The sequence below is a fragment of the Myxocyprinus asiaticus genome, chromosome 31 (assembly GCF_019703515.2).
Source record: "Myxocyprinus asiaticus isolate MX2 ecotype Aquarium Trade chromosome 31, UBuf_Myxa_2, whole genome shotgun sequence".
NCBI lineage: Eukaryota > Metazoa > Chordata > Actinopteri > Cypriniformes > Catostomidae > Myxocyprinus > Myxocyprinus asiaticus.
The window spans coordinates 20,825,874-20,849,684 of record NC_059374.1 but is presented as its reverse complement, the minus strand read 5'-3'; the positions used below and the strand labels follow the sequence as shown (position 1 = coordinate 20,849,684).

The 23,811-nt window shown below is 37.0% G+C and overlaps 1 protein-coding gene across 5 annotated transcripts in view; it reads left to right on the top strand.

Moving 5' to 3' along the window:
• LOC127421735 (protein turtle homolog B-like) overlaps positions 1-23,811 on the top strand; it is a 110,595-nt gene that overhangs the window by 22,060 nt on the left and 64,724 nt on the right. For all 5 annotated transcript variants that reach the window (XR_007894085.1, XR_007894086.1, XR_007894083.1 and 2 more), the window contains exons 2-3: positions 15,904-16,101; positions 22,899-23,045. Coding sequence is in view for 1 of the 5 variants with exons in the window: in XM_051664804.1 (XP_051520764.1) it covers positions 15,904-16,101; positions 22,899-23,045 (345 nt within the window). In the remaining 4 variants the exon portion in view is untranslated. The remainder of the gene's footprint in view (positions 1-15,903; positions 16,102-22,898; positions 23,046-23,811) is intronic.

Sequence of the window (23,811 nt, the reverse complement as noted above, 5' to 3'; positions counted from 1 at the left end):
TGATAGGTTGGTCCATAATTATGAAAATGCACCATAGTTCTTCCATAGTATCCGTAGTTTTAACAATGATATTTGTAATAAGTCCATGGTAACCATAGGTAAAACCATGCATGGCTCCTCACTACCATGGTTAGTAACTATGGTTTCTATATAAAAAACTATGGCATCTTTGTAATGAAAAAACAGCAGTCTAAATACATTTAGAACGTTTTTCTGCCACAACTACCATAGTTAATACAGTACGTTTAGTGTTACTGCAGTAAATCTATGGTAAAGTTTTGTAAGCGTTGTGATCTGTGAATTGAAAAGCCTTCTAACTGTTTTCTTTGTCAGTGCCATTTAGAATGTGGGAGCTGTTTGATTTAAAATAGTTTCATCACCGAGATATAAGAGTTTTGCAACAGACAATTCTGTACAACATTGAAACGGGTTTCGCGATCCCCGCTGTGAATCTCACCGGTTCACAGGCACATTTAAAATAGTCTGTTGTTTGGTTGAGACCAGTCAGCGAATTGCCGCACCTGCCCTGCCCTCGTGCTGCTATGATTAAGCCTGGTTGATTATTGACCTGTGTAGCACTGTTTCATTCCACTTTTGAAGTGAGCAAAATGCGCTCCAAAACATACAGGTGACGGGGAAGGCTCATTTATATTCGCAAGGAAAGGGATAACTGATTGTTCAGTGAAACGTTGCGATCCCCTGCAATCCTACATTTCAGAAATGAACTCGTGGGCCACTTGAAATGAAGTGAGTTTGACACGTGTGTTATGCGTTGACGTCACTGTGAGAATGTGCGTGTATGTGTGTGTGTGCATGTGTGGTGGGGTCCCTTTCGCAGTGTAGATTGCGCACAGCTGACTGGGGCTGGCAAGCGTTATGTTGCATAAAGAACATTAAATTAACCATGTGAAATCCCAACAGCGGCGCTCATAATTCAGCAGTGGCACAGCGCCGCTACAAAATGCATATAGGGGAAACACTGGATTGTATTGGAACACACTTCACTTCTACCGGTCGATTCTGATTTAGAAAAAATACATTCATTTATTGAAACACGAACAAATTAAACCAAATATATTTCTAAATTCAAATTACACTTCAAACTAAACTAAATTATAATCAAAATAACGAAGTGGTCAAAAAAAAAAAAATCATACCAAATCCAAACATTTTACTCTGTCCAACTTCTTTCAACATGTCCCGTTGCAAGAAGGCTTATATAATCTGAGACAGTATTTGTATCACATTGGGTATTAATACAGTAATGATAATCGATTCTTAAATTCCGTAATTGATGCATGGAAATTTGATGCATTTTTACACACCAAATTTCTATATATTTGTTTTTTTAATATAAATCTTTTTGTTTTTGAAATATATCCACTCCAAAATAATGGTAACAATTTTTAGATAATCCTTGTGAATATTTGATATAATTAGTCTTCCCTACAAATATTGCATTTTCCAACAATGAATAATTTACTAGTGATGCTCTGTATTTGCATCATTTGTATAGGATTCCTTAGAGGGATGCTGCTGGAATTGCATCCTTGATTTCCTGGTCAGACCATTATACGCTCGTAATAGACTGGGAAAGTATCTGGTTTAGTTACATTCTCTTTCATTACACTTATTAAAAAGGGACGCATAAATAATGATGTTGGATGATATCTCAATACAATCTCCTCTGTACTCAGCAAAAATAGGCAATGTGAGCTTTAATTTTATGGATGTTTGGTTGAACACCTCAGCATTGAATAGATACACACTAGGGGTGTAACAATATGAGATTTTCACGGTATGTTAACTGTCACATGATATTAAAGTATCTCTATATTAAGATGCATTGCTATTATTAGCAGTTTAATATTTAATTTAAATTTAGACTAGAAAAAAGACTGCAATTTCATTGTATGTCATACTGTCAAAACATGATTTTTGAATTATTACTTTATTATATTATTTTTGAATTTCATAAAAAAATAAATAATAAAAAAATAATTTAAAACAATCATTTGTAATGATTACTGCCCAGGTTAAAATTTCAGACATGCATTTGATTCAGTAATTGGTTGTTTTTCTAATTTTAGTTTAATCTAAAGAATACCTACTGAAAAATTAATTATTCAGTTGCAGTTTATTTATTGGTGTTTTTCTCATTACTGTCTATTTTCCACTACAGTATCACTGTCCATTTCCTGTATGCCTAAAGCACTTGGTAAAACCTATTTAGTACTTTACAATTAAAACATAATATTATTAGTAGTATTAAACACATTGTAGGTCTACTGTTGCACTGCACTTTGGCAAATAAATGCATGAACAAACGGCCCAATGGAATGTTGCATATATAGTGCATTCAGAAAGTATTCAGACCCTTCATTTTTTTCACATTTTGTTATGTTGCAGCCTTACGCTAAAATGAATCTACGCTCCATATCCCATAATGACAAAGCAAAAACTAGATTTTTGATAACGTTGCAAATTTATTAAAAATAAAAAACTCAAATATCACATTGACATAAGTATTCAGACCCTTTGCTATGACACTTGAAATTTAGCTCAGGTGCATCCCTTTTCTCTGGATCATCTTTGAGATTTTTCTACACTTTGATTGGAGTACACCTGTGGCAAATTCCATTGATTGGACATGATTTGGAAAGGCACACACCTGTCTATATAAGGTCTCACAGCTGAAAATGCATATCAGAGCAAAGGAACTGCCTGCAGAGCTCAGAGACAGGATTATTTCGAGGCACAGATCTGGGGAAGGCTAAAAAAATGTTTTGGCTGCATTGAAGGTTCCCAAGAGCACAGTGGCCTTCATAATTCTTAAATGAAAGAAGTTTGGAACAACCACTCTTCCTAGAGCTGGCTGCCCATCCAAACTGAGCAATCGGGGGAGAAGGGCCTTGGTAAGAGAGGTGACCAAGAACCCGATGGTCACTCTGTTTGAGCTCCAGAGATCATGTGTGGAGATGGGAGAAACTTGCAGAAGGACAACCATCACTGCAACACTCCACAGATCTGGGCTTTATGGCAGAGCAGCCAGACGGAAGCATCTCCTCAGTGCAAGACACATGAAAAAGCACCTAAAGGACTCTCGGACTGTGAGAAACAAGATTCCCTGGTCTGATGAAACAAAGATTGAACTGTCTGGCCTCAATTCCAAGTGTCATGTCTGGAGGAAACCAGGCACCGTTCATCACCTGCGCAATACCATCCCAACGGTGAAGCATGGTGGTGGTAGCATCATGCTGTGGGGGTGTTTTTCAGTGGCAGGGTCTGGGGGAATGGTCAGGATTGAAGGAAAGCTGAACACAGCAAAATACAGAGATAACCTTAATGAAAACCTGGTCCAGAGTGCTCAGGACCTCAGATTGGGCCAAAAGTTTACCTTCCAACAGGACAATGACCCTAAGCACACAGCCAAGACAATGCAAGAGTGGCTTAGAGACAACTTTGTGAATGTCCTTGAGTGGTCCAGCCAGAGCCCGGACGTGAACCCAATAGAACATCTCTGGAGAGACCTGAAAATGGTTGTCCACTGACAGTTCCCATCCAACCTGACAGAGCTTGAGAGGATCTGCAGCGAAGAATGGCAGAAAATCCCCAAATCCAGGTGTGCAAAGCTTGTCGCATCATACCCAAAAAGACTTGAGGCTGTAATCGCTGCCAAAGGTGCTTCAACTAAGTACCGAGTTAAGGGTCTGAATACTTATGTCAATGTGATATTTAAGTTTTTTTCTTTTTAATAAATTTGTAAAGTTTCAAAAATCTGGTTTTTGCTTTGTCATTATGGGGTATGGAGCGTAGATTGATGTGAATTTTGTTTAATTTAAAGCATTTGAGCACAAGGCTGGAACATAACAAAATGTTAAAAAAAAAAAAAAAAAAATGAAGGGGTTTGAATACTTTCTGAATGCACTGTAAGTGCAATATAATGTATCCGATTCTGTCTTAATTGAACCGATTTGGATTTTAGAAAAGTTCAGAAAAAACCTGACTTTATATTAATGCAATACCATGAATGAGAAGATTTTTAAAGTTTTAAAACTAAGGTATATTCTGAAACTATTACATCCCTAATACACTGATTCTATTAACCTACTGTACTGTTTGCCTGGTTTATGCTTACTGTTTTAAACATTTTTTTTTTTACAGAGAAGGTTTCTGTTACTCCGTTTAATAAACTGTGCCAGTTCAGTGTATTTCCATTAAGGAAATGAAAATAGCCATGCTGCTCTTCCCCTTGTTATGGCCTCATAAATAGTTTGCCAAATTATTAATCGGCCATTATGTTAACCTTATTCTGGGTGGTACTGTGATTCTCCTCATCAGAAAGAACATTGTGCATCAGTGTGCAACATCTCAGGACCAAAATTCATGGTGGAAAAACTCACCTTACCGTAAAAAATTAAAAAAACTACAGTGAAAAAAGTGAATAAATGCAGTTGTTGCCTTTTAACCCTTAATCCTATTGCACTCAGATTCTGCATACACCTTTTGCATTTGTGAGACAATTTTGACCCGGTGGAATTCAAGCTTATAAATCATTCATAACATGATGGATTTTATCTAAAACTATATTGTAAGTCATTAATAGGTTCTTAACTGTTCATACATGTAAAAAGTTTGATATTTTTGGCATGTTAATTGACAAATATTAAGTTATTAATTAATATGCAATATTTTTGAAATAATGAAATGTAGAAATTCTTTGACATTTCAAAATATGCATAAACTACAGCAAAACCAGTATGATACTTGTGAAGACATCTTTTATCAAGATTTCTGTGAATTTTTCTCTAAATATAACATAATATACAATTTATATTAACATCTAATGTGAGAATTACTAGTAATTGGAATTCATTTCCTATTTCTCATAATTGCTCAATACAACTTGGTTGTCAAAAGTTATGAAACCAACTTATTCTTTTTCAACTAAACATAAAAACAACACAAGTACACAACATTAATACTTCTTTACTATGTTTTTAAGCAAAATCCTTTGCTTGCATTAACTGCCGAATGTTGATGCATGAGTATGCTTTAAGATGGTTCGGCATCAGATGGGTGCAGAGTAACATGTGGACAATTTCCTCTTTCAAATCTTCTATAGACTAATGTGTGCATTACTCTCGCCACACCCCCTTTAGACAATAGTACCTTAGATTTAGTTTATTTGTTATTTATTACATCTGTCATGTCTGTTTTGTACAGGAATGTGTGTGTGTGTGTATGTGTGTGTGTGTGCGTGTGTGACTGTATGTGTGTGTGTGTGTGTGTGTGCATGTTTGTAAACAAGATGCAGTCACAGTGAGAGATGAAAAAGTGTGTGAGAGAGTATAGGAAAGAGGCTAAATGTAAGTGGTGTTTATAAGAAAAAAATGTTATTCATAGATGGACAACAAAAATCTACATAATATCATGAGTAAAGCCACAATTGATTCCCTGCTCAAAATGTATTTTGATAGTCTTGACAAAGTCACAAAGTTTGGTTCCCGTACTAAAAAATTATGTGGTATTTAAAAATTATTATCTACCGCTCCCGGGTCAAAAATTACCCGAACGCAATAGGAGGGTTAAATAGTAATTTTCTTCCTGATCTAATCTTTAAAAACTACGTTTATTGGTGTAACCTAATATAGTCACATTGATTCAGTCATATTAAAGAACCTGACTTGAATAAACCCAGTTAATATAGGTAAGCTTCAATTTAGTTCCCACATAAAGGACTGTACACGTTTAAGTAGATTATGTGACAGAAGCTGATTTAAATGAATATGACTTTGCAAACATCCTTGCTGAAAAAAAAAATTTGTTTTTATTTAAAGAAGATTTTTATTAGATTTTTAAAAAAAAATTTTTTATAATTTATGGCATAAAAATCCTTTTTACTTCTTAAATGTTCTGTGAACCATAACAGTTAAGCCAAGAGCTCAGTCACTGTTATATAAAACAAATATCCACCTCATACGGATCACAGTGGGCCCATATAATGCAGTGTAAATGTGCAGCTTGAGTGATGGGTGTGTTCATATGTGCTGAAGGGGTCATGTGTCTTTGTTGTGCCTTTGGGAGAGGAAACGGACACAAGTGGATTAAATGGTAGATGGTCACATGTGCTGAGCAGCTACTGGGGTCCAACACTCAGAACAACTTTAATTCTCATGTTCTCCTGCCTACCCCAATCATTTGCAACAGTCTGTTTTAAGCAGTGTTGGGCAAGCTACTCAAAAATTATAGCTAGCTAGCCATCCAACTCTTTAGCAAAAAATATGTTAAGCTCCGCGGAAAGCTACACTTCAGTAGCAAGTAACACTACAAGTTACATGACAAAAGTAGCTTGTTACCTTGAAACTACTTAATTTGTTTTTTTCAACCAGACCTACAGAGCATACGGTCATAGAAAATAATTATTCACATGATATTTATCAAAGCCATGGTACATATAGTACAGTAGGCTATAGTCTAATACAGTAAACAAGTATACAGACTACAACTAACATATTTATTTGCCATTCTGTATTTACAAAGTACATTCAAAGTACTTCAAAGTCCAAGGTACTACCATGGAACCTTTGATATATGGTTACTATATTCATATACTATTGTATTTACAGTTGAAGTCAGAAGTTTACATACACTTAGGTTGAAGTCATTAAAACTAATTTTTTAACCACTCCACAGATTAAATATGAGCAAAAATGTAGTTTTGGCAAGTCATTTAGGACATCTACTTTGTGCATGACACAAGTAATTTTTCCAACAATTGTTTACAGACAGATTGTTTCACTTTTAATTGACTATATCACAATTCCAGTGGGTCAGAAGTTTACTGTGCCTTTAGGCAGCTTGGAAAATTCCAGAAAATGATGTCAAGCCTTTAGGCAATTAGCTTCTGATAGGAGGTGTACTGAATTGGAAGTGTACCTATGGATGTATTTTATGGCCTACCTTCAAACTTGCTTGACATCATGGGAAAACCAAAGAAATCAGAATAAAAAATTGTGGGCCTCCTCAAGTTTGGTTCATCCTTGGGAGCAATTTCTAAATGCCTGAAGGTACCACGTTCATCTTTACAAACAGTAGTACACAAGTATAAACACCATGGGACCATGCAGCCATCACACCGCTCAGGAAGGAGACGCATTCTGTCTCCTGGAGATGAATGTAGTTTGGTGTGAAAAGTGCAAATCAATCCCAGAAAAACAGCAAAGGACCTTGAGAAGATGCTGGAGGAAACAGGTAGACAAGTATCTATATTCACAGTAAAACAAGTCCTATATCGACATAACCTGAAAGGCAGAGGTGGGTAGAGTAAACTGTACTCAACTAAAAGTACAATTACTTTTAAAAAAAATACTCAAGTAGAAGTAAAAGTAATAACATAAATAATTACTTGAGTAAGAGTAAGAAAGTATCAAATTAAAGAGTACTCATGTAGTGAGTAACTCGTTACTTTAGCAAATGACATAATAGACGTTAAATAAAACCTGGTGGAGTGTTGCAGTGATAACATTTAACATGTATTACAGAATTATTATTAATGGAAATTCTGACATCATTCACCATCATGTTGTTCCAAACCCATATGACTTTCTTCCATGCAACACAATAAGGAGATATTAGACAGAATGTTTGCTTGAGTCAGTATTTACTTCCAGTGAATGTTTTTATTTCTCCATATTTTGAAAGTGAACGGTGACCGAGACTGCTAGTCCCTAACATTCTGTCTAACATATTTTGTGTTCCACATAATACAAAGGGTCACCTGGTTTTGGAACAACATGATGGCTGAACTATCACTTTAAAGGGATAGTTCACCCAAAAATTACAGTTCTCTCATCATTTACTCACACTCGTGCCATCCCAGATATGGATGACTTCCTTTCTTCTGCAGAACACAAATTAAGATTTTTAGAAGAATATTTTAGCTCTGTAGGCCAAAAAGTTGATGCTCCAAAAAGCACATAAAGGCAGCATAAAAGTAATCCATAAGACTCCAGTAGATATATCCATATCTTCAGAAGTGATAAGATAGGTGTGGGTGAGAGACAGATCAATATTTTTAATTTTTTGCTAGACATTCTTCTCCCTACCCAGCAGGGGGCGATATGCATTGAAGAATGTGAATCACCAAAAACAAGAAGAATATGAAAGTGATCTGTTTCTCTGTTTCTCATCCATACATTCTCATGTCACATCGCTTCTGAAGATACTGATTTAACCACTGGAGTCTTATGGATTACTTTTATGCTGACTTATGTGATTTTGTTTAACTTTAAAATGTTGCCACCCATTCATTTTAAAATGTACTCTTTATTTGATAAAATGTGTTTACTCTTTATATTAACACACGGTATATATTAAAAATGACAAATAGAATGAAGATTTATTGTATTAATATATTATTTAATAAGAATAAGAAGTAAGGCCCAAGTATTTTAAAAGTGCATATGTGATGTTGTTTCTGTGACAGCCCCAGAGCTCCAACACTGTGTATACATCAGCGTCCGAATTCACTCACTCATTTCGTTCACTCACTGCAGAGATATAGTGCACTAACTGCCTTTCACTGTATAGGAATTAGTGAATGAGTGAACGAGTGAACGATTTCGAATGCAGCCACTCTCTTCGCCATACGATTGCCTCGCGCCCGCACATCTCTCACGTGCGTGCCTCGCGGCCCTCACTGTACACGCGCAGAAATGCTGTCTGTTCATGCTCCAGTGGTCAATCACGTGAATGGCAGAGCAAAAGGCATTTACACTTAACTTGGATGTTTACATGGTTTTATACAGTTAATCCACCCGAAGTAGCTGCAATAGTTTCCAGTAAATGCGTAAACACTGCTCATGACATGCGGGACTCGGGACAAAGCGCACTGATATATTGCTGCACTGATTTAAAAATGTACACTTAAAAACTGATGTCATAAGAGCCCAGTTACATTATCACCCTGAAAATTACCATCACATTACACAGAAAAGCCCGCATTAGCATTAGAGCCAAAACTTACCTCAGCGTGCTGCCAGTTGAAGCTGTGATTTTAAACTTGAAATATCAGCTTGTCTTGGTGTTAAATGAAGGCATTGCATGACTGAAACTATTCTTTTTTTCACTGTGCGGAGGGAAGAAAGTGTTTCATTTTCAAGAGTTTGATGCTGCAGCATTGATGACTTGAGTGACTTCTGTGTCAGCATGCGCAGCTGTGTGAACTTCCGTTCTCGTAAAAGTCCCATTCAATAATCTCTCAATAAATTACACATTAACTAAAATTAAACCCAGTAATGTAACGACAGGAACGCCGGCCATTGTAAAGAAGTAAAAGTAAAAAAAAATTCATTAGAAATTTACTTGAGTGAGAGTATAAAGTACCCACTTTTAAATATACTCTAAAAGTAAATTTTTCCCTCAAAAAATTACTCAAGTAAATGTAATGGAGTAAATGTAGCGCATTACTACCCACCTCTGCTGAAAGGTTGCTCAGCAAGAAAGAAGCCACTGCTCCAAAACTGCCATAAAAAAGCCAGACTACAGTTTGCAAGTGTACATGGGGACAAACATCTTACTTTTTGGAGAAATGTCCTCTGGTCTAATGAAACAAAAATTTAACTGTTTGGCCATAATGCCCAATGTCATGTTTGGAGGAAAAAGGGTGAGGCTTGCAAGCCGAAGAACACCATCCCAACCGTGAAGCATGGGGGTGGCAGCATCATGTTGTGGGGGTGCTTTGCTGCAGGAGGGACTGGTGTACTTCACAAAATAGATGGCATCATGAGGAAGGAAAATTATGTGGATATATTGAAGCATCTCAAGACATCAGCCAGGAAGTTAAAGCTCGGTTGCAAATGGGTCTTCCAAATGGACAATGACCCCAAGCATACCTCCAAAGTTGTGGCAAAATGGCTTAAGGACAACAAAGGCAAAGTACTGGAGTGGCCATCACAAAGCCCTGACCTCAATCCGATAGAAAATTTGTGGGCAGAACTGAAAAAGCGTGTGCGAGCAAGGAGGCCTACAAACCTGACTGCAGTTACACCAGTTCTGTCTGGAGGAATGGGCCAAAATTCCAGCAACTTATTGTGAGAAGCTTGTGGAAGGCTGCCCAAAATGTATGACCCAAGTTAAACAATTTAAAGGCAATGCTACCAAATACTAACAAAGTGTATGTAAACTTCTGACCCACTGGGAATGTGATGAAAGAAATAAAAGCTGAAATAAATCACTCTCTACTATTATTCTGACATTTCACGTTTGCACACTTAAAATAATGTAGTGATCCTAACTGACCTAAGACAGGGAATGTTTTCTATGATTAAATGTCAGGAATTGTGAAAAACTGAGTTTAAATGTATTTGGCTAAGGTGAACGTAAACTTCTGCCTTTTACTGTACATAGTGCTCAAATAATTCAAATAATACCATGGTGCTTGCAGGAAATGGTACATGTCCCAAAAAAATGTGTAATGCCGTGGTACTTTTTGATGTTTTTTTTGTGTAGTCTATAAAGTGTTTTGAAACTCTTTTTGGTTGGAAATTGTCTTTACCTGCGGTGTTCGTTCACAAGTTGCACACATGTTGAACTTCATAAAGACCTTCTTCATCACATCACAAATGATAGGACACATTTGCAGGTTTGGTTTCCATTGATTGCAGATAAATATCCACTGCAACCAGCGTTGTCTTTGTTGATGTAGTTAAGCTAATAGCTTCATTATTTGTAGCGAAGCTACTGCCAATCACTGGTTTTAAGCGCTTTTTATACACATTTTTATATGCATTACATTTTTTCGAAGCAACTTTGATATAGAAGAAAATCCATATACTGTATAACTGGAAAAGGTTTATATTTGTTTGTTTTTTTAACTATTCAATTTGATTATGATTATTTACTAAATTAAATCTGAAATTTGTTTTGATTCAGTTTGATGATTTTGGTATGATTCCTAATTATTTTTTAAATATGACATTGGAGGGACTGGATGTAACTAGAGGGACAAATTACACCATAATAGAATCTTTACTCCAGGTTTTATTTAATCCACAAACAGCATTTTACATCCACAAACTCAAGATTTGGATTTTGGGAAATAAATATTTAATAGACTCACTGAGCACTATTAGGAAATGTATTAGGTCCTAATAAAGTGCCCGACGTGGTCTTCTGCTGTTGTAGCCTGTCTGTCTCAAGGTTCAATGTGTTGTGCATTCTGAGATGCTATTCTGCTCACTACAATTGTACAGAGTGATTATCTGAGTTACCGTAGCCTTTCTGTCAGCTCGAACCAGTCTGGCCATTCTCTGTTGACCTCTCTCATCAACAAGGCGTTTCTGTCTGCAAAACTGCCGCTCACTGGATGTTTTTTGTTTTTGGCACCATTCTGAGTAAATTCTAGAGACTGTTGTGCCTGAAAATCCCAGGAGATCAGCAGTTACAGAAATACTCAAACCAGCCCGTCTGGCACAAACAAACATGCCATGGTCAAAATCACTGAGATCACATATTTTACCCATTCTGATGGTTGATGTGAACGTTAACTGAAGCTGCTGCCGCATCTGCATGTTTTTATGCATTCCACTACTGCCACACAATTGGCTGATTAGATAAGTAGGTGTACAGATGTTCTTAATAAAGTGCTGATTGAGTGTATATTAATGCTGCGTTCCATTCAAGTCGGATGTGGGATATTCCTACTTGATATCTCTGATCTCTGACCATAAAAGCATTTCATTGCCAGGTGCTTGGAAAATGACATATAAGGAAACAAATCTGCAACACTCCTGATAGCTTAGCAGGAGTTTGACTGTCACCAGAGACATCTCCTATCAACCCATTAGATAAACAATCCTGCAACACTAGCATTTGAGCTACAGGTGTACGATTATCAAAAGAGAGTTGAAATTACCATGTTTTATACACCCGTTTCTGCAGGCGATTGTTAGACAAATTTTAATATGTTTAATATGTTTAACATGTGATGTAGGAAGTCGATATTATATAATAAAAGTGAATGCTTTATCACTTACTTTGTATATACTTCTGGGTGCCAACATGTTTGTGTGACGTCACACACCTGTATCTCAGAGAAATCGGATTTGAAAATTTCTGCACAAGTTTCCAAGTTGTAATTCTCACTTCAAGTGGCGTTCCATTGCACTTTTCCTACTAGAAAGTTGGAAAATCCGACTTTCCATGTTGAACGGAATGCAGCATTATACCCAATGTATTACGAGTTCACCAAATAATAGATTTTAATTTTAAAATTAATTGTTAAATTCTGTAATTGATGCATTGAATCTTGGTCAGATTTTTACACACCTCTTAATTGGCATGTAGCAGGTAGCTTAAGAAATCTTAGACTCTAGATACAAGTGAGTTGCAGTGCTGTGAAGTACAAAAATAAGTTGAATTAAGGTTAAACCATGTAGTGGCTATAAAAAGGAACTGTCCAAATATAACTATATTGCTAGCACACAAACAAAAGTGTTAATTATGTGATATTACAATGTGCAATTCTTGATCTTCTATAATTTTTCTAATGTCGCATGGACCGTAAGTGTGCAAAAGTGTTACGAGATAACAATTAGCCTATTCTAACAAGGCTAAACATGGGACTTTCTGACCCATATTTGTGTCTGGCTGAAGTGCTATTTGTGAGCCTACTCTGGGCCGGTCAGGGTGCTTTTTGTTTTTAAGTATACATGCACCCTGTTGGTCTCTCATTAAAGCTAAGCTGCTATGTTTGTGGTGCTTTGCACCCTTATATACTCACAGTAGTGGAGTGGATTTCAGGGCTCTGGGTCCATGACTGGAGGACCCGGCTCTACTTTAGGAAAAGAGTAATTTGATTAAATCTCCCTTGTTTCAATCCAAAAGCTGTGTTAGCTAAATCAAATAAAATGGATTAACTCTTCCATTGGATAAAGCTGATTAAACTGGTAAAGAAAATCGCCAACAAATTCAAATGAAAGTATGTATGAAGAAATAAAGGTTTTTGTAACCAGGGATGGGTCACAATGGTTGACCCATCATCCAGCTAGTTGAGTTTTTAGGTTGACTAGTATATCTAGATTTTTTTCTTATAGATACTTATTTTTTATATTTTTGATGGCCCTAGTTAGATGTCTTTAACCGTTGCAACGTGTCTCGCTAGTGTTTTTAAGAAACCTTGTCAAGGTAAAAGAATTTCAACTTTTAAAAACATGTTTTGAGACACCTGCATTTTGTTGACTGCAATGCATCTATATGTTTTTAATACAAGTATGTGTTGTGTGTGCAAGGCCCGCCCATTCAACTGTGTAGTAAATAGAGGTAGACAGATATATCGGTTTTACCAATTAATTGGTGCTGATAGTTGCTTTTTGGAACTATCGATTATCAGTAAAAATCTATGCCGATAGTTGCCGATAGTTTTTCCATCATTTCAAAATAAGAGTCCCAAGTGTATTTCAGGCTTGTTTATACTTAAAAGTCCAGCATTATGCACCACATTTTATTTTTTCTGGTTATTATTGGGATTTTGGTTGAACAAAAAATTGCATCTGTGATTTTATTCATTTTGGACTGTTTGCCTTTACCTGCCATATTAAAGAAAGAATCAGAAATGCTTTGGACATCCTATAAATCGAATTTAAAAACTAACCTTAGTTATCGGTATCTTTAAAATCCACTAGTGGTTGACCTCTAATAGTAAAACCCTCTTAGAAAATTTTCTTTAAATTCTTTCAATTCATTCCCTTTAAAGCACCGCCACTACATCCATTCACATTCAGGACATCTTCGGCCATTTCGCCATGTCTCGCACTGTGAGCATGCGGCCATGAACGTTACATTTTGAATAATGCGTTTCAAGTTAAAAATATTCAAAAAAAAAAATAAAAAATGTCGAGTCCTTCAAGAGCCTCTTATGTAAACGCCCCTTGAAACACACCCAATCGGTGTCAGGTGATATGTAAACTACCCTAATTATACAGGGCTTCCTTAAGAGCGACTAGTCAACTGGTTATTCAGGCAACCCACTGACTAGTTGATTTTGAAAATATGTCTTCTTGCACATCCCTATTGGTAACCTAGTTTTTCTTAAATTTGTACTTTTACTGAATCACTTGGTTTTCCATACAATATCTCCATGGGGGAAAGTGCACCGTCAGCAGGTCCTTTGATGCCAGGGGTGATTTTCCCCTTCATTGAGGTGCTGTGGCCAAGCTAACTCTGATAGAGGGGAGAGTGCTCAATGGGTGTAGTGGAGCTAGCAGAAGAAAATCCATTTCCCCAATATATTTTCTGCTGAGGCATGTACAATGATGACCTTTAGCTTTCCAATAGGTCACCCACAGGCATGCTACGTGCTTGTGCATTGTTTGCTAAAACTTTGGCTTCTCTGTTGTAAAAGCCATCCAAGCGTGAATTAGCCAAGATCAATGGGTTGTATGGATAAGCCTCTTGTCATCGCATGGTGTACAGTACAGAACTTTTCACCTGCTTTTGGGAAAATAACTATGTCCTCATAAAAATTATTTGTTAAATTGGAAAATTAGCTGGTTGGCACTTTGTGTGTAGTTTTTAGGGAAAATTGTGGCAAACAAGGACTTAAAGCTGCTCATATTTCCAGTGAAACTAGCAAATACTTGCATCATGTTATAGCTGTAGTGCTTCCAAGGATGCAGGTTTCGGTCTGCGTCATTTTCCTAGTTCCACTCACTCTTTCTCTCCCGCTACTTTCCTATACATTGATATTTGGTTGCATATAGTAATAGGGGGAGGGACATTCTCATTCTAGAGAGCATTGATTGGACAAAAATCTGTGTAGTGCAGCAAGAGTAATTAATATGTTTGGTCCGTTTTGCCGGAAGGGAAAGACTGTATATTTTAAATGCGTATATTTGCATAAGATTAATTTTGTGTACTTTTAGGAGGACACTATACAGTAGATAGCCTCAATACTAACAGTCATGGACTAAAAGCCGCAAACTTGTACAAAATAAACTAAAATAACATTTTAAAACATTGAATATATATATATATATATATATGTAATATATATATGTGGTGTAAAGCACGCTGCCACTGGACTCTAGAGCAGTGGAGACGCGTTCTCTGGAGTGACGAATCACGCTTCTCCATCTGGCAATCTGATGGATGAGTCTGGGTTTGGCGGTTGCCAGGAGAACGGTACTTGTCTGACTGCATTGTGCCAACTGTGAAGTTTGGTGGAGGGGGGATTATGGTGTGGGGTTGTTTTTCAGGAGCTGGGCTTGGCCCCTTAGTTCCAGTGAAAGGAACTCTGAATGCTTCAGCATACCAAGAGATTTTGGACAATTCCATGCTCCCAACTTTGTGGGAACAATTTGGGGATGGCCCCTTCCTGTTCCAACATGACTGCACACCAGTGCACAAAGCAAGGTCCATAAAGACATGGATGAGTGAGTTTGGTGTGGAAGAACTTGACTGGCCTGCACAGAGTCCTGACCTCAACCCGATAGAGCACCTTTGGGATGAATTAGAGCGAAGACTGCGAGCCAAGCCTTCTCGTCCAACATCAGTGTCTGACCTCACAAATGCGCTTCTAGAAGAATGGTCAAAAATTCCCATAAACACACTCCTAAACCTTGTGGAAAGCCTTCCCAGAAGAGTTGAAGCTGTTATAGCTGCAAAGGGTGGGCCGACGTCATATTAAACCCTATGGATTAAGAATGGGATGTCACTTAAGTTCATATGCGTCTAAAGGCAGATGAGCGAATACTTTTGGCAATATAGTGTATATATATATATATATATATATATATATATATATATATATATATATATATATATATATATATATATATATATACATTGTTATCTTTTAAACACTGTGCTGAATCCTTGTGTCTGTTTGTTTTTTGTGTGCAGGTGCCCACGGAGTGAGAGAGGAGCCCCAGTTTGTGACGGCCCGTGCAGGAGAGAGCATTGTTCTGGGATGTGACGTGAGCCACCCCCTAAACGGCCAGCAGACTCCCTATGTGGTGGAGTGGTTTAAATTCGGTGTGCCTATCCCCTTCTTCATTAACTTCCGGTTCTATCCTCCTCATGTGGACCCTGAATATGCTGGTAAGCAACAGCATTGCTGCTAAATCTTGTGTTGAACACCAATTTGAATACTTATATTAAATATGAAAAGCATGTATTGCACTTATGATGTTGAACATTTAAGTTTGAGATAATAAGCCAGTATTCCAGCATTGGGACTTATTGCAAAGTTTTCCATCCATAGCCTGTTTGAAAACAGTTTTTGGTGATGATATTAGTAGTGCAGCATTTGCACACTTAACCTTTATATTAATTCAGAAGTTTATATATAACAAGCTTAGTATTTTATATTTAACCTCCTGAGACCTGAGTGTGACTGCTGTTTGCATTTTACATTTCTCTTTTTGATTTATAACTAGTAGCACTATATATATATACTGGCAGCCAACAATTTATATAATGTACAGATTTTGTTGTTTCGGAAGGAAATTGGTACTTTTATTCACCAGTGGCATTCAACTGATCACCAAGTATAGTCAGGACATTACTGATGTAAAAAAACAGCACCATCACTATTTGAAAAAAGTCAATTTTGATCAAATCTAGACAGGCCCCATTTCCAGCAGCCATCACTCCAACACCTTATCCTTGTGTAATCATGCTAAATTGCTAATTTGGTACTAGAAAATCATTTGCCATTATATCAAACACAGTTGAAAGCTATTTAGTTCATTAAATGAAGACACATTGTCTTTGTGTTTGTTTTTGAGTTGCCACAGTATGCAATAGACTGGCATGTCTTAAGGTCAATATTAGGTCAAAAATGGCAAAAAAGAAACAGCTTTCTCTAGAAACTCATCAGTCAATCATTGTTTTGAGGAATGAAGGCTAAACAATGCTTGAAAATGCCAAAAAACTGAAGATTTCATACAAAGGTGTATGCTACAGTCTTCAATGACAAAGGACAACTGGCTCTAATAAGGACAGAAAGAGATGTGGAAGGCCAGATGTACAACTAAACAAGAGGATAAGTACATCAGAGATTCTAGTTTGAGAAACAGACGCCTCACATGTCCTCAGCTGACAGCTTCATTGAATTCTACCTGCTCAACACCAGTATCATGTACAACAGTAAAGAGAAGACTCAGGGGTGCAGGCCTTATGGGAAGAATTGCAAAGAAAAAGAAACAGAAAAAGAAAAAGAAAAGGTTAGAGTGGGCGAAGAAACACAGACATTAGACAACAGATAATTGGAAAAGAGTGTTATGGATCTTAACCCCGTTGAGCTTTTGTGGGATCAGTTAGACTGTAAGGTGCATGAGAGGTGCCCGACAAGACAGCCACATCTATGGCAAGTGCTACAGGAAGTGTGGGGTGAAATGTCACAGGAGTATCTGGACAAACTGACAGCTAGAATGACAAGGATCTGCAAAGCTGTCATTGCTGCACATGGAGGATTTTTTGATGAGAACTCTTTGAAGTAGTTTTTTTTTTCAAATTGTAATAGTAATTTTTCATATTATTAATGTCATGACTATACACTGTGATCAGTTGAATGCCACTTTGGTGAATAAAAGTACCAATTTCTTTCCATAAGAGTGAAATCTGTACATTATTCCAAACCTTTGGCCGCCAGTGTATATATATATATTTTTTTTCTAGAGTAAAAAGTTTTTCTAAAAATTATTGTCCACATATGTGGACAGCGGAACTACGTTGTAAAATGTAAAATAACACTAAGCTATATAAAGTCCAATTTTTTTCATAAAATTGTTTATTATATTTCCAGGAGTGTTGGTTATTCATGTTTTTGAGATTTTACTGACATCACAGTTGATTTTCTATAAAGCTGAATAAATAATTGTTATTCAAAGTAATATCCAGCATCACCCAATCACTGCCAACCATGTTAAAATAAAATGTTGCATTATAAAATTCTGAATCTATGTACTGATTTCCATTGTCCCATGTCTGCCAAACATGTTGAGTGGTCCAAACATCATCTGCAGCCTGAAACTGAACTTTTGGTTGGATTTTAGGATTGAATGCACTTAGCTGCATAGAAAGTTATAGGATACTCCCTTGCTCCCTATTTAGTGAATTACTTAACCTCTAGTGTGCTGTCTGTCTGCACTGGTCTCAGAACAGTTTGAAATGCACCTTATATTCATCCCAACTCCATATAAAGCCTCTGAAAGCAAAATGTTTCAGCTTTTGGATGAACCCATTTATTCTCAGTGTGAAAATACATTGAAAATATATAGGAATGCATTAACTAATGTTAATGAATAGAATCGTATTGCACAGTGATAACAAAATAAAATATAACAAAATGTATATTAAAATGAAGCGAAATGACCCACAGATGTGTTAAAGTTGAAAGTTATTCAAAATAACTAACATGTTTTTTCTACTTTTGAGGGAATAATGTCCCAAAATCCTCGCATGTGGACATCATGTTTATCAGGGCGCTGACGTGCGAAAAATGAACAGAGTTCGTAAAGCAGCATATCAAACGAAACTAGAGACTCTTCTCTTTACAACCAAACAGGTTTCAATGAAAAAATTTAGAGATTTCTTACCAGAGGCACATTTGTTGGCACTATGTCTGTAGGAGCACTTCAAGGGAATTGACGGCAAGCTGTTGTGTCACGTGACTCGGTGCGGCAGAAGTTAACCCTTTAAATTCCAGTTTTATTCATTTAAATTATGCATTGCATTTAGCGAAGCCAAAATACAATGTCCATGCATGTGGACACAGGGTCGCACGAGGTTATACATGCTGTTGCCAAAGATCTAATGTACTCACTTTGTGTAAGATCGAGTGGAATAACAGTTTTCTGTTTACTAAACTCCAAGCAAGAGAAAAAGAGTCTCAACTGCTATTGACATGGATTGTGAAAAGCTTTAGTAATGGCTGCTTGCTAGCATGGCACTTGTTCTCTTTCAAGGTGCATTACAGAACCTTAATTACCTCATATCTGCTGCTGGCCGTCTGGGTGAAAAATCACTTATTGTCAGCACTTCTCAAAGCACACACTCTCTAAGACACAGGGCACAAAGCTGTGTGGGACACATCCATCTCTGTTAATGTTTAAGATTATTTGATCACTTAACTGGTATGTCACATCTTATTAAATTGGAAATTCATGTTACCAGAAATATGAGAAATGCTTGGAACAGGGGGCCTATGTAGTGCTTTTGCATAATCTGCCACTTGTGGTCAATACCAGGGATAATGTTGTCATGTGGCTGAGATTGGGGATGTGGAGTTACAGAGTGCATTTAAATTAGTCTATATTGTGACATGGGCATTTTAAGAAGATCCAGAGATTAGAGTTGCCTCTAAGCCACCAGGACTTGTTTTAATAGAGAGAAAGACATTATCTGTGTTCCAGAAGTTAGTGAACTGCCTTATTGTCTGCTGTCTACATAAGACAGCATTCTTACCACAATAAGTGACTCATAAGTTACTGATTTGGAACGCTTTTCATGAGCAGTGCTACACAAAAATGCTCCTTACACTAAGCGTATGGGAAATTCACCTCACTATTGATTCCAAAAGAGTGTAACATTAGCATGTTGCTAAGCTAACAATGTGATTCTCTGATAACTGTAAAAATATATACAGTAGCACACACAAATATTCTGTAATATAGTCCAAGTTTAATTACATTGAACTATTTTTATCATAAGTTTAAAGGATTTAATAAAATATAAGTATATTTATGATCAACATTTATCTCGACTAGCCATCTTGGATAAAGATTGCTCACTGCAATATATTCTGGGTTTGCCTTCTCCGCTAAGGATATATGCAGCTTCCTTGGGGGCTGTTCATACAGGATGCGTTCTTGCATTCCGGCTGCACTGTTTTTTAATAGTTTGTCCAATTTTCACATGCATCACCAAAGTCTTTGGCTGTTTTTTCAGCGTCTCACTTCAAGAGTGCTGTGTTTTCCAAAAACTGTGTCAATTTAAAAGTAGTTCATCTTTGAAAAACGCGTCTCAAGACCCCCATGTTCTGTTCCATTCTTTTGTGTTCCGTCTAACTGTATTGGAGCGCTAGAACACATCCCCATAGAATTTGCCAAAACAAAATATATTGGAAGGTAGCATAATGTTCCTGTCTATATTTTTTAACAGCCTTCAAGTCAGGAGTGCTCTTATGATGCCTTAAATGCTTTATAGGTAGGCAGCTCACTAGGTTTTAGAACAGAGCTACTGTATGACGGTTTATTAAATGTGGGCAGAATAGTTTAATTGGACAATTCTTCCCTTCTCTGAATTGAAATGAGAGGTCGAATTTCAAAGGGAGGCCTGCACTATGGAGCAGAATTGACTTTTTAATTCACATCTTTATATCGCAATTTCTCATAAATCCTCTTCTCCCATAAAATAAATAATTGATTTAAGGAAGAGAGAGAAAAGAGGGGAGCAAATTAACTACCATTCCACTATTTGGTTGTGCCCTCATCCCATTTTGAATTAGTTCTGATTTTCAGTTCCTGTGTTCCAACAGTGTGACTGTATGTCATTGTCTCCTGTGGCTACTATAGCGTCGCCATGGCAGCTCATTTTGTAATGCTCCTCTCTGCCACAAGGCTTTAGTCTCACAGTTTGGCTGGACAGCACACAATTACTATTGAACTCCAGAAGGCTATTACTGTAACTCACAATGCAATTTTCTGCAGCAGAAATTCCCAAACTCTCTCCCTGTTGGATATTGCCCGAGCTTTGGGTCTGATTCCTCAACCAATTTGCCATATTAGTGACCTCATTGTCTTGCAGAAGGACAATCTATGCGGCAATCATTGCAGCAGTTTAGATGTGATTTACACAGGCCCTCCTAAAGTGATCCTAAGCTAGAGGCAGATTGGTTTCAGTCTGGACGGGCCTGTTTATGCGCCCCTAAAATGCAGTGTGCAAATCCATCCCCCAAACATTTCTGGCAAAAGGCCTGCAGCAGAAATTTGGTAATTAAGCACCCAACTTGTTTGCTTAATGAACACCCCTGTGTGCTCTGAGTGCTGTGTTAAAAACATCGAAGGTTAACCCTCACTAAACCACTGCTGAATTGATGTTCATTGATGGGAAGTGTTGCAGAGAATACAGCTTTTAAGCTTTTAAGCTTTTCTTTTTTTAAAGATAGTAACCTGGCTAGCACAATTACGATGTAAAGTGTTTTTTTTTTTTTTTTTTTTTTAGGACTAAAATGTGACTTGACAGTAAAGTTGCGGTTTCATATAGGTCATTTTTTGTTGATTCAAAATACATTAACATCATGACCTTATTTTATTATTTTATTTATTTATTTTATTTGTAGATGTGGCTTATAGAAAATTTCAGATGAACATTAACATTTAACCTAACTGCAACCAAAATGCAGTACATTGGGAAATGTTGTAAAAACATTCTGTGCTTGCTGGAAATGCAGTCTGGCTTACAGGTGCTCCGAGAACACCTTTAATTTGCTGTTAGATTCAGCATGAAGATGCTCTGTAACTCTGACGCAGACGCCCAATCTCATCAGTGCTTTATCACCCCGCACAAAAATAGCTGTGATTTTGAAGGCCTTATTTTTTTACTGCAAGACTGCATCCTTCTCTGCCCCATGCCATATTGATTTTTCACTCTGGATACCTGCCGTTTCCCAGGGCTATGATATCTACTTCTCAGTACACAGCAGTATGAAGTATGAAGGCCAGCCAGATTGTAAATACGCGTGTCTGAGACACTCAGGCAATATCTGCCCACTGAACACTGCCCTTAACTTTCAAAAGGCATTAAATCCCAGCTAAAGTCTTCAAAAAGGGAAATGAGAGATTTCTGGCATGCTATGGGCAACGTGAGGCTCTGGAATGGCTTAGTTCAGTCAAAGAGATGCTTGGCTGCCCAAATTTCTCCCACTTTCTGTGACTGTTTGTATTGTTAGAGTGTTTGCTAAGCCTCTTAGTAAAGAAAGTGTACCACTCTGATGTGAGCTGTGATACTTTGTTCTTTTCTATTTCAAGTACAGTTTGCATTTCATGTGAAAGTGTAGGAGGACTGAAATTAGGGGGAGATTACTTTCTTAGTGATGTTATACATTGCTTCACATACTGGTTTACTGCTTAGCATTTAATCTTTTGTGAAGTGCAAAATAGCCATGGGTGAAACCTTAAAAATACTACAGTTCAAAATATTTTAAAGTTGTTATATGATGGTTCTCAATCATTTGTGACTGTAAACTAAAGCTATACAGCTTAGAAAATTCAAACAATATGTTTCAGTACTATTTTAATATTCCGTGGGCTTTTTCATTTCTCTTTTAGTCTTTATATGCTGGAGTGATTAACTGTATAATCACATGGGCAATGGTGTGTTTTTTCATGGTGATAACAACTAATAATAATCTCCACCAACCAACATTACACACAGACAGTTAATTAGAACATAAATTTCCTGTTTCGTCATAGACTGCATTATGCAGTGACAACAACAAACCCTTAAATGTGTCTTGCTTTTTCGTTAACATCAATGCATGGATCCAGCAGTGCTTTATTGTCTATATTATACAATTTTTGGATGCAACATACTTCACAAAAATAGCAACATAAAATCTGTGTTGTGTTACTACTCCATCCTGGACGAGCCCCCAGTTATGTTGCAGCCTCCCCTAGATGGGGTCCTAATGTTAAGACTCCCTTAAGGGTGAGACCACAACATAATTGAAGGCTAGTAATAGCTCTATTTTTACAACCAATGGAAGAAAGGGGGAGTTTTCTGGAATCTGTTTGAAAACCGTTATTTTGGCAATTCCATTTGCTGATGTTAATGTTGCAGAAATGACAAATTTCAACTTTAACTGCTATGTTCTGCTCTTGTGCCTCTTTCAGGTAGAGCCAGTCTGCATGGAAAAGCTTCTCTGCAGATTGACCAGGTGCGCTCGGAAGACCAGGGCTGGTACGAGTGCAGGGTACTCATGCTGGAACAGCAGTACGACACCTTCCATAATGGCAGCTGGGTTCACCTCACAGTCAACGGTGAGTATGTCTTACCACAAGCTTTGTGTTTTGGACGCAATATAAAAGACTGGCCCCCCACAAATCTACATTTATTGCTTTCTACTTTTCTCAATGCACAGTAAGCATAAAAGAAAAATTCCTTTGATTGGTCATGTTTTTCTACATTTATATTTATGCATTTGGCAGATGCTTTTATCCAAAGCGACTTACAGTGCATTCAGGGTATACATTTTTATTTACATCAGTTTGTGTTCCCTGGGAATCGAACCCATGCCCTTGCTGTTGCAAGCGCCATGCTCTACCTTCCCCATGCAGTTGCACTAACTGGTAACTTTTACAGAATCAGATTAAATCTATTAGGACAAATCTATTAGACTTTTATTTTTATTTTTAAAAATGTGTTAAGGCTATTCATAAATACTATAGTTTATTTTATAGACTATCTACATTAACCTAACCAAAGTAATGAAGAGCCATCAGTGGTCTTACCTGTGGTTATGGCCTTATTATTATTAATGGCTCTGTTAAACTATGGAAGAACAATGGTAAACTTTCATAAAGGCAAGTACAATTTAGAACGAAGGGGTTAAAATCTGAACTTCTATGAGTTATGGACAAATTATTGACACAGTTTTCCTCCATTTCTATCCTGTTCTAACTGGCCATGTTTAACTTCAGATATTCTACAGGGGACTTAAATCATTAGGCTTGTGTCCTGCTAAACTCATATCATTCTCGTTAAAATAATATGTACATTTAATCATTTAGCAGTAATTTCGCAGAC